The 11,467-nt window shown below is 40.2% G+C and overlaps 1 protein-coding gene across 2 annotated transcripts; it reads right to left on the reverse strand.

The window, feature by feature from the left end:
- Positions 1-78: 78 nt before the first annotated feature.
- Positions 79-8,569, reverse strand: LOC103710712 (vesicle-associated protein 1-3). 2 transcript variants are annotated; one of them, XM_008796589.4, is made up of 8 exons: positions 8,190-8,569; positions 5,181-5,251; positions 4,936-5,017; positions 4,727-4,842; positions 4,491-4,625; positions 4,287-4,331; positions 2,453-2,530; positions 79-454 (listed from the first exon to the last, which is right to left on the reverse strand). In XM_008796589.4, the coding sequence occupies exons 1-8, from the start codon at positions 8,245-8,247 to the stop codon at positions 344-346; spliced, it is 696 nt and encodes a 231-aa protein (XP_008794811.2). In that variant the 5' UTR covers positions 8,248-8,569; the 3' UTR covers positions 79-343. The 2 variants fall into 2 exon arrangements, with proteins under 2 accessions (XP_008794811.2, XP_008794810.2); XM_008796588.4 differs by having other exon boundaries at positions 4,464-4,625.
- Positions 8,570-11,467: the final 2,898 nt, after the last annotated feature.

Below are 11,467 nucleotides of genomic sequence, written 5' to 3' on the forward strand. Positions count from 1 at the left end.
GAAGCCTTTAATGAAAACTTTTTAGAACAAGAAGCTAGCATTCATCACAGGGAAGAAATCCAGACAGGGCTCGGTTGCATATATAAAAAAAGTGCAAGATCATGGTCCCAAATTCTGTGTTGAGTCATTACTTTTAATTATTACAACAATTCAATATAAGTGCAATGAGTCAACATAATGAGCATACATAAGGCTGCAAAACTATTCTTTTACGAAATAACGAGTCCACAAACCGAGTAACAAGTCGAGAACAAACACTCTCACCTAGGAGGGAACAGAAGCATACCATGAAAAGCACTTCAGTGCTCCTGTTGTAGTGCAGTCTGGTAAGTATGAGCCTCTGCTATTTCTTCCTTATGATATAGCCAATAAGAACACCAAGGAGACCCACCAGCACCACAAATGTGACTGAGAAACCCCCATGATGCTTGCTACTTGCTTTTCTTAGAAACTCCTGCAAGAAAGATTCAAGAGGAAAGTCACAACAAAAGGGAGAGGACACAATGCAACTAAATTTTATGTGGTATATTGGTATTCATCAAACACAAGAAAGTGGTAGAGTAAATGTTTGCATTAATGTTCATCTCTTAAAAAAGTGTTAAGAGGGATTGAAGTGCAAATATTTGAAGTTGTTGAATTGTGTGTTCTTAAACCTTCAGAGGAAGAATGCAAATCTTGTTATACATGTTGGTTAACCACTGCATCTACTGATGGACAAGCAAGTCTTCTGAAGGTGTTTCATCCACATTAACAAAAGCTTTGGCTGATCACAAGTCCTATGTGTGTGTGTGTGTGTGTGTGAGGATCTATCAGTTGGCATGGTGTTTTTGATGGACTTAACTTCTCTTTCTAGGCATTTCTGATGATTTTCTGTTAAAAAAATGCTCTGAATCATTCCCCTTCACCCAAAAAAGAGAAAAAGAAAACTCCCTATGCTCCCACTAGCTTACCTATATATAATGTCAAACTTCCTGCTTTCACCACAGATCACCTTTATGTTCTTAACACAGCAACATTCAACTTCAGTGCTTGCATCATACTTACTTCCTAACAACACAGGCCAGAAAACATTTATATTCATGTTTTCTCGAATTCTTTCCCTAAGGTCTTACTACCGTATTTATACTTGACTTCTACCCAATCTCCACTTCATCTGTATTTGCACAAGCCAATCAAATCATCATGCTCTTTCCGGTCAAGCAATGGAAATTTTATCTCCACACCCTTCCAGCAATTTTGCACAAATCTATAAAACTTCAATTTTCTTGATATGTAAAAATCTTTTTTTCTGTATCTTTATTTTTTGGCATCCATACAAACTTTACTGCCAGTTTGGGACCATGAATACGCATACAGGTATTTTCTGTTAGCTCCATTATTGTATGCTATTTGCTAATGTCTATAAAATATCACATGGAAAGCCTAGGCGAAACTGAAATCCAAACTAAGGTTCTCTGACCTTACTCCTTTGCCTCTTTCACAAAGAATTATTAGTCAATTCGAATGTTGATCTTTGATGGACGAAAATTGGGTTTGGTTGTTTATAGTTTTTGATACTATATTCTATCTACATGCATGATGTTTTGTTGCTAAAGTTGTTATTTCTTTCATCATTCATAATATGGACATGCGGGTTTTTCTTAAATTTTCTTTGCTTTTTGGATTTGGCATCTCTAGGGGTGGTTCTAGGTTAAAGGCTTAGGTAAAACCAATATATTACACAAGCATGCACACGCATTAGGTTTATTCTTCTATTTATAACATAGACTATCTATACATGAGCGACTCATGTTCTATGTCAGTTTTTGGTTCCAATTCTAGTTGGTTTCATTAAGATTTAAAGAATTAGAAACTGGTCAGGATCAGCTAGGTTCGGGCCACTAACCCAGGCTAACCAGAATCATGTGCATCCCTAGCATCAATTGCACAAGTTAGGCAATGTTTGTACAAAAAACACCTAACACCTCTAAAGCAACCAAAATGATTGTCTATATAGCTTAAAGAGTGTTTCTGAAGACCGAATGAAATTCTTTTGGCTTTTCTTACTAAACAAGTTTATTAATTAGAGGAACAGCAATTTTGCTCATTAGCAAAATCTATTTTTAAATAGATAAGGTTGGGAAATATATGTGCTCCCAAAAGACTCCCTGCATGGTATGAAGTAAACCAAAGGCAACATCTGAAAGAACATAAGCACACTTATAAGTGAAAAGGCAATACATATAGGAAGAGCAGGTTGAGAGAATCAACATGATATTTGATCAGGAAGTGCAGAAGCTCATAACAATATCATACAAGCACAAAAGTTACAATTTAGCGTTATGGGCACACTTCCGTATTTTACTTTTATGTCCGCCCATTGACATGATTGAATTTATAACCCTCCACAAATACTAAAACATATCTTTTAGTATAGCACAAATTGAATATGCACGAAAAGCTAAATCCATACCAGCTCTTGACGGAGCTTCTGATTTTGCTGAATGGTGGTCGTTTTCTCCTCGGTCAACTTGGAAATCAGGGCTAGTGCCTACATATCATGAATTACAACTGGATTATGGCCATTACAAGCCAATGATAGATATAATCAAATTAAAATGTTAATGATTAATTATTGAAGCGTCACAAAAAGAATATTATGTCAAGTAAGGTTGTCAACTTTCCAATGAAGGAATATAGATTTCAATTGTCTGTGAAAATATTAAGAAAAATCAACTCGCTTACCTAATGTGCTACTCAGTAAAACCAACATAATGGAGATAAGACCCTATTCAACATATTTAAGAACAATGTTTATGAAGTTATTTTCATACACAAATCACCTATATTATATGAAAGCCCGTGAAGCAATTAAACGTTGAAAAGAACAAGATTTGAGATCTGATTATGATCAGATGTTTAGAATAAAGACCCCTAGAACCGAGCTCGCAATAGATATAATGACGAGCTACAAAATAGATAGAGTCCAGACACCGTGTGCTAAATCCTTTAACAAAAAGGCAACAAAATATTAGAACAAAGACATCAATAACAAAAAAAGAATAAATTACCTTGATTTCTTTTTAATATGGACAAATCTCTAAGTAGATAACCAAGTGGCAAAGCAGCCCGTCAAGCTTGGTTAACCAAGACTCATGTTAGACCTATTTAATAAAATAAACATTTAACATGTCAATTTACGCCTTAAGCATTCTATTTCATTCCTTAAGATCTAAAGCTATATATTGATTTAATTATTTACAAGTTATAATGTCCAAGATACCCATTATTATCCTCCATATAGGACCAAAGTCCCAGCGAGACTCAAAATCATATTAAACTGCAAAAAAAAAAAGTAGATTCAATTTTAGTTTGTAATTCCTCCACATGTAAGAATCCTACATTCTTTGTACCTTATATCCAGGCGCCTGTTGCTTTATTCAATTATCCATCATTAACATCGCCATTCCAAATTACAGTTTCAAAGTCCTTTTGTGATTGCAAACATGGAATATGGGTAAAATGAAGAAATTTCAAATTTCCAGTTCAAGGCTTTTTCTTAGGGTTAGAGGGCTATCAATGTTCACAGACAAACATTGAGGTTATCTTTCCAATAATTGACATGATGGCTAAAATTTACAATATATAACACAAAAACCCCAAAATCCAGCACCCAAGGTTGGCCTCTAAGGGTTTCTGAATTTATTGTGGGGCACATGCAAAAAATGGTGACTTCAATCCTGTGCAATATTTACAAACCATCAGGATTAGAAATTTCATATGTGTTTCTCTTAGGTCGCTCTGCCTTATAAATACATTTCTTCTGATAAACATACCTCCAAGTTTACTCTCTAATAAATGACCAAGGCAGAGAAAGAGTACACAAACTAAAATATAATGTAATCATCAAACTTATTCTAGACATCTAGAATAAGTTTACTCTCTTAGTTCAGCTTTTATGTGAACCAGTATCAGAAATGAATGCTCTCTTATTACTAATTTAAACAGCAATGTCAAATGAGGAAATGAAAGCAAGAGAATTTATATGTCAGGTGCACTCATGCTCTCTTTGCTAGCCAGCATATGACTTGCCTGTTCCCACAAACCACATGCTTACTTTGTGTATGCTTGGTAGTCAACAGTTCTTGTCGAGTTCTTGCCTTTTTTTTTTCGGATATACATCCAAATTCAGTTAAGGGAGATTCCCAAAGTAAATTTGCAAACAAACAGTAAACCCTCAAATACTGTGTAGAAGTTGCTGAATTTCTAGATGAAGAGCAACTACAAAAAAAGATATGAAAAGTCACCTCTAGGGACTTCTCCTTGGATGGTTCTTCATACGATCTTGATACCTGCAATTTTTGCACATGCATGCAGTTTAGGTGAGCTACAAACTAAAAGATATGAATTATTGTTGCCGAAAAAATGAAAAAAAAAAAAATCAATGACATATTAAGGACGGTAAGTAAATGACAGCTACTTACGGCATCGAACAAGGATAAGTTTTGAACCTCGTTTTCTAATGTAGAAGACCTTGGGGAAGATCCTTCTTCAGATTCTTCGGGGACAGGTGAGGGAGGATTGGCAGGAATGTAAGCAACCCGCAGCTTAAACTCCTCAACAACCTTGCCATGTTCTTTGTTGAACTGACAATTCAGTGTGATATTCAATATAAGTCAGTGTGCTCCCAAAAGAAATCAACAACAGAAACTTAACCATAAAGAGCAAGCTGCCCAAATCCAGCCACCATTTCAGGGGTTATATCCTTGGACGTCACACCATGTTCAGTCATAACACTCTGGAGGAGGAACTTGTCTTTGCATTGCATGTCAGGTGGAGCCTCCTTCTGGGCTTGCATTGTTACTGAAAATTCCAAAATCAAAAAATTACATAATAAATAAGCATTAATAATTACATCAAAAAATTGCTGTAGCATGACCAATAATGATAGTTTACCAGCGACATCACATGTTGATCCAGGTAGAACTATCCCCGTGTTGGGGCGAACACAGTATTTCTTTGGGTTGGTTGTTTTAACCTACAATATTTCAAGAAACATGATGCATTTGAATTCAGCCTTCCAGCACCAACAATATACTCCAAGAAACATGAAGAGATAAAACAGGAAATTGTTGCATCAAACAGGGAGGCAAACAAATAAAACTTAAGATACCAAATTAGAGAACTACAAAATGAATTACCTTGAAAGCAACGTACTGATCAGTCTTGTTGGTCAATCGCATAGAACATGAGCTCTGCTTCTTCAGTTCAACTTTTCAATGCAAAAACATGGACAAAGTAAACATATTTGGTCAGCCAGAAAGAAACAATTTTAATCAACCCTAAACGGAAAAGAGCTCATTTTGAAATCATTTCAAAGAGCTCATTTTGATTCATTTTTTTGTCTTTTCTTTTTTTTTTCTTTGAGTGCATGAGAAGAGGTAAAGACTTTCCTACTAAGGAAAATTTTATAAAAGGTTAAGGACCATACAGGATTTTGCTGAGGAACAAAACTAAAAGAAAGAAGCGCAACGAAAAGACAAAAAAGAACAGAAGGAAAAGATATCATAACAGAGAAAACAAGAACAGAGAACAAAGGAAAACAGAGAGACCAAGAACAAGAGAAGACAAGGATGCAGCCACACTTCTATGACTCGGTTTTATCTTTGAATTGCAGCAGAGCACTTCACGGGACATGAAGTCATGAAGATCCTTCCTTAAAACAGCCACCTCCGAGCTAGACTTGTGTTAAAAAAATTATTGCAACCATTCCCCCCAAATGCTCTAGGAAATTGCTAAGACCAACTGATCCCAGCTTTCCTTAAATCTGCTCTTAACCCCCTTTGATACCCATATTGTCCATAGTAATGTTAGCCAAATCGTGCTGAACCAACCGATTCGGGGCGTACCGAACTGGATTGGTTCGAAATCCTAATGGTCTCTGTTTGTCGCTGGCTCGATTACGATGCTGCTGCCACCGTCGACCAGGTCCACCAGATAAGTCTCTCCTTCTCTCTCCCCTCCTTGATGATGACAACAACCTCTCCCTCTCTCGACCTCTCTCATGCTATGCCTCGCTCTCCCTCTCTCTCTGCTCTCAACAACGATAACGGCCTCTCACTCTCTCTCCCTCCCTCTATCGGTCTCTCCCTCTCCCTTGCTCCCTCCCTCTCCCTCTCCCACCCTCTCTCTCTCCTTTTCCCTCTCCCCTTCCCTCCGGCTCTCCCTGTTTTGGTACATCCCAAAACAGCACGGTATGGACCCATACCACAGCATGCCCTCCAATATTGATTTGACGAACCTTGGTCCACAGAAAAAGTAGAGTGGGCGGATAACCTTTAATATCTAAACAAGTTTTAACAGAGCCAAATGCTCTGCTGGAGGTACAAGTTAAGGAATAAATGTGCTCCCATTTCCACTAAGGTATTACACAGAACATGATGCAGTGATGGGCTAGCCATTTTTGTAAATGACCTTGATAGTATGAATTTGATTTCTGATCGTCAACCACATGAAAATCTGATACTTTTCTGGAGTGGAAGACTTCCATAGTGCCTTGGAGAAGGGTTATGGGGCAATTAAGGAACTTATATAAGTTCACCGAGAAAAAGTGGTCCACTTAGAATACCTTGTTTTTAATCCCTCATCCTCCTCATTCCACAAAGGTAGAGCGACAAAGATCTGCCATCTTAATCTTCTCCACTTACATTGGGAAGGAACAGGTGTATTCATTCTTATAACATGCATGTAGAGAGAAGGAAAACAGCCATCAACGGTATTCCATTCATCCAACCATCCGCCCAAAACCTGATTACTTTACCATTTTCCAGCTTGAAAGAAGTACTATTCCAGAAGGCTGCTAGAGGTTTACTAATATCTTTCCAAATAAGCAAGACTCCAGCAAGAGATCTACTCTTCATACCCATTCATCTTCAAAAATAATAGAAAGCACAAACAACCCTTTTCCATAATCCATTTTCCTTTACTAAGATCCTCCATGCCCACTAGGCAAGCAATGAAGTATTTGTATCAGCTATACTCTTTACACCTAAAATTTCTTCAAATTTTGCCTTGCAAATATTCTCCCAGCTTGCTAAACAATTAAAGCCACTAATTTTTCAGTACCGTTCCATAAAAAGGCGCGTCTCCAACCACCTATTCTTTTCATAACCAATTCAAGAGCTTGAAAATGGATATGTAATATGCTGGGAATGCAGATATAACAGCATCAAGAAGAGTTAATTGACCTCCAACCGATATTCATCTACCCTTCCAAGAAGCTAGCCTTCTTTCTATTTTATCAAACAATGCTAACCAATCTCTTCTACATAGTTTCCTGTTGCTCAAAGGGAGACCACTGTAGCAGAAGGGCAATACACCAATATGACAATCCGTATGCTTTGCTGCAGCTTGCTGTGCTTCTTCATCGATATTCATGCACACAAGAACACTTTTATAGAGATTGATTTTCAAGCCTGTTGCACTCTCAAATCCAACAAGCATGGCTTTCATTACCAGGAGTTCCGATTGATTGCAAGAGGAAAAGAGAAAAGTGTCGGCAAATTGCAAGCTCCTGATGCCACCTAGCAGATCACTCAGTCCAATATCGTTGAGCAGATCATTTCTCTAAGCTTGCTTTAGAACCTGGGCTAACACATCTGTCCAATATGAACAAGCCTGGATATAAAGGTTCCGCTTGCCGCAACCCCTGCTTGGGTTCGATCCGTTTACCCAGGCATCCACTAAGCAAGACACTAGTTTTTGAGGTGTCCATAACCTCCTTATGCAATCTATCCATTTTTGTGGGAAGCCTCTCACTTGTGAAAGATTGAATAAAAATTTGCAGCTCAACATATCAAATGCCTTTTCTAATTTTGAAATCAACGTGGAAGGGGAAAAAAACATATGAACAAGAAACCTAAACCCAAATCCAACTAAACTACAAACCCAAAAGAAAAACCACAGCCATTGCACCACTTCCCCTTCCAAATCGCACCTTTGATGCGATCAACCGAGAAAAAGTAAACCAAGCAACCATCAGTAATATATTAGGGGAAAAAACGACATACTCGAATGGTTAACCAAGATCCCGCCCCAAAAATCCAACAAAATTCCATGAAATCAACGAAAAATGGGAAACGGATAACTATAAAGAGAGCAATCATGCATTGCACAAAGAACGCCGATAACAGAGAAGAAATGAGACGTACAAGGAAATTTTAGCTCTGTCGGCTGGATATCAAGAAAATCCCCGGTACTCATTCCCATGGCCTCAGATCCCGTCCGAAGAAGATAGCAAGAAATTTCTCCTCCCCCTTCAATCCTTTCAAATTGAAGAACCTAAAGATTATGGTGACCGAGGAGAGAAATAGAAAGGTCTAACGAAGGAAAAACGATTTCTTTTCCCCTTCTTGGCGCTTGATTTAGAATTCGATCTTGATGTCCCTCGCTGCTTCTCTTCTCTTTGATTCGAGCGCTCGATTTCCAGCGCTCGAATAGATCTCGGCGAGGAGGGAGAGAGAGGAGAGACAGCACGGAGAGCTGGGACGGGTGAGATCTCTCTCTCAGTCTCGCCCTCGCTCGCTCGCTCCCTCCGGCTCATTTTGGATGCAATAATTTGAGCCTAGATTGACCAAAATACCCGTGGGTTCACGCCGTCACGTTCACGAATCCAATAACGGCGTTATTCCGTTATAACGGATACTCACCAAAATCGCATTGCCCATCATAACGGTTATAACTGCTGCTATTTGCCCCGTTAGAGTTAATGGTAACATCAAAATAGCAATGCTGTAACGAAAACATTATCATGAAGGACAATAATTAATAATAGTAAAAAATAATAGAATTATTATGCAAATAATTGTTGATATAATAAAAATCAGTGAACGTACAAATGCCACAAATTAATGGACAAAGTTGCAAATGGGTAGGAATTTACCCGCAACCTGACCCGACCCAATCCATTTTTGGAGGCCTCGTGGAGTCGGGCCGGATTTTAAACTTGGACTCATTCCATTTTCCCGGTTAGGTATGGGTTTACTGTATTCCATCCTGATCCGACCAATTTGAAATTCGGATAATTTTGGATTTTTAATTTTATGCCCCATCCTGATTCGATTCATCTAAATTTGTAAAATTATTTAGGCCTGCAAGCCGCAGACCGCGGAGTGCAGACAAGTTCTGAAGTTTCGAATGAGTTTGATTCAAATTGAATCTAATCTAGACCCGAACCCGATCCTATTTTTTAAATTGGATTCTGGTTATATATTGATTTGATCCGGCTCGAATGATCCATTGCGTCAAATTGTAACGGTGGATTCGATCCAACTCGATTAGACCCAAATTTTTATTGAGTTGGATCTGGGTCTAAAATTAGGATCCGAACAAAAGATCGGATCAGGCTGGGGTTAATCATGATTCAACCGATTCGTCCCATTTGTAATGGATAATGCTCAATAACTGACAAGAATGGTGGGAATCGACGGCGTTATAACGGCGGTCATGTCAACCCGCTCACGCTTAGGGAAAGTGGAGGGTAGTACGTTGGAGCTGCGCCTACACTCGTGCAGCCCGCGTGCGCTTTAATAGTCGTGTGATCTTGATGAGTTGGACGGCATTAACTTGTGGTACATGTCCAATCAAATATCTATTACCATCTACAAATGGTCCACCTAAATATTGGATCATGACCTTCAACTGTGGTTTCCCACCCAATCTATACTGTTTCAGGGGCCACTCAAATAGTGAGGAGTTTGTGGTTCGTGGCAGAATTTTAGCTACGGAGTTGGACTTTTGTTTGCTGATTCATTCTAGATATTCAAGCCTTGAAAAACTTCCATTGAGAAGAATATGCTAACTTTGTCCCCATGAACCCATTTGGCATTGCCTATTTCCATTTTCAAGAGCAGTTAGATTAGACAATCTAGCTCCAATGAGCGAACTAAACAATTAAAATCTTCTTATAAATTTTATTCACAATTGAGGTGATGTCGTTCTAATTAGGATAGGCATTTCTATAGGAATTTCGAAGATTGATTAAATACCAATGCATGAGCAATGTTGATAGAAGATGCCATCCTTGAAAGATAATATCATGCTATGTGCAGATTCTTTGTCCCGTGCACTCAGACAAGCCATTCAAAAGCAGAAGTTGGAGGTCTATGGCCCAGCGACTGGGACGACTAGGATTTCACATCGGTTATTCGCTGATGATTGTATACTGTTAGCTCGCGCGACGAGCAGATCAGCATGGACTATTAGCAGGATCTTGGGGGCATATTGTGGAGTGTCAGATCAGCAGGTCAATCTGATCAAGTCTGCCATTTCTTTCAGCCCGAAGACTGACCATAGGATGAAGCATTCTATCATGAGCCTTCTAGGGATTGGAGAGCAGGAGGAGACCCTTACATATCTCGGGGTACCTATTACAAGATATCGCCTATACCGGGGGGAGTATACATCCATGGAGCTGGGCATCACCCGCCGACCGGAGAGCTGGCAGGCGGGTGCGCTGTCGATGATGGGCCGAGTCATTCTGTTACGGCCAGTGTTGAGTTCCATCCCCACTTACTTGCTTTCCAATACCCTGGTCCCTCTTGTAGCGATCCGGGGATTGGAGAGGATGTTTCGCACCTTCATTTGGGGACGGCGGGGAGGTAGAGACGGCGTTTATCTAGTGGCATGGGAGACTATTTACCAGTTGACCAGCAGGGGAGGACTTGGTATTCATTTGTTGGTTGAGCGCAGGGAGTTACTAGCGACCAGGATAGCAGCCCGGTTTCTTCTGGAGCCTGAAAGCCTTTGGGGCTCATTGTTGAGGGCGAAGTACGTGGATCCTGCCCCCCACTTCGTCCTACGTGCTGGCTGAGGAGCTTGCTTTATCTGGAGAGAGATCTGTGCCCGCGCCCTAGGAGTGATATCGGAGATCAGGTGGAAGATTGGGGATGGGCGGACGATTAGCATTCTGGAGGACAGATGGCTGGCTGAGGTAGTACTGCAGGGTTGGCCCACCGAGATTGACCATGGCGGGATGGAAGGACGCAGAGTGTGTGCATTATTTGCCCAGGAGGAGCGGAGGTGGGACGCGGGTCTTGTTCGGCAGGTATTTGGGGAGCATCTTGCAGAGCGTGTCCTTGCTCTGCCGATCCTAGAGGGAGAGGCAGTAGATAGGAGGGTGTGGAGCAGGACAGGGAGGATGACTGTGAGAGCTCGAGACCTCTCGTGGATAGGTAGAGGGCCCTCAGTGCGACAGATGGACTGCGGCTAGATTTGGAGGATGCACATTCACCCCCGAGTGGCCTTGTTCCTGTGGAAGGTGGCTTGGGGGTGTTTACCTACCAATAGAATTTTGGTGAGGCGGGGATTAAGGGTTCCTGCCGGATGTGGAGCTTGTCAAGCGAAAGCGACGGAGGAGACCATCTATCATGTCCTTTTTGGGTGCCCGAGAGCCAACCAGATATGGAGATGTGTTTCAGCTCAGCCTGAC

The sequence above is a fragment of the Phoenix dactylifera genome, chromosome 18, assembly GCF_009389715.1.
Source record: "Phoenix dactylifera cultivar Barhee BC4 chromosome 18, palm_55x_up_171113_PBpolish2nd_filt_p, whole genome shotgun sequence".
Taxonomy (NCBI): Eukaryota; Viridiplantae; Streptophyta; class Magnoliopsida; order Arecales; family Arecaceae; genus Phoenix; species Phoenix dactylifera.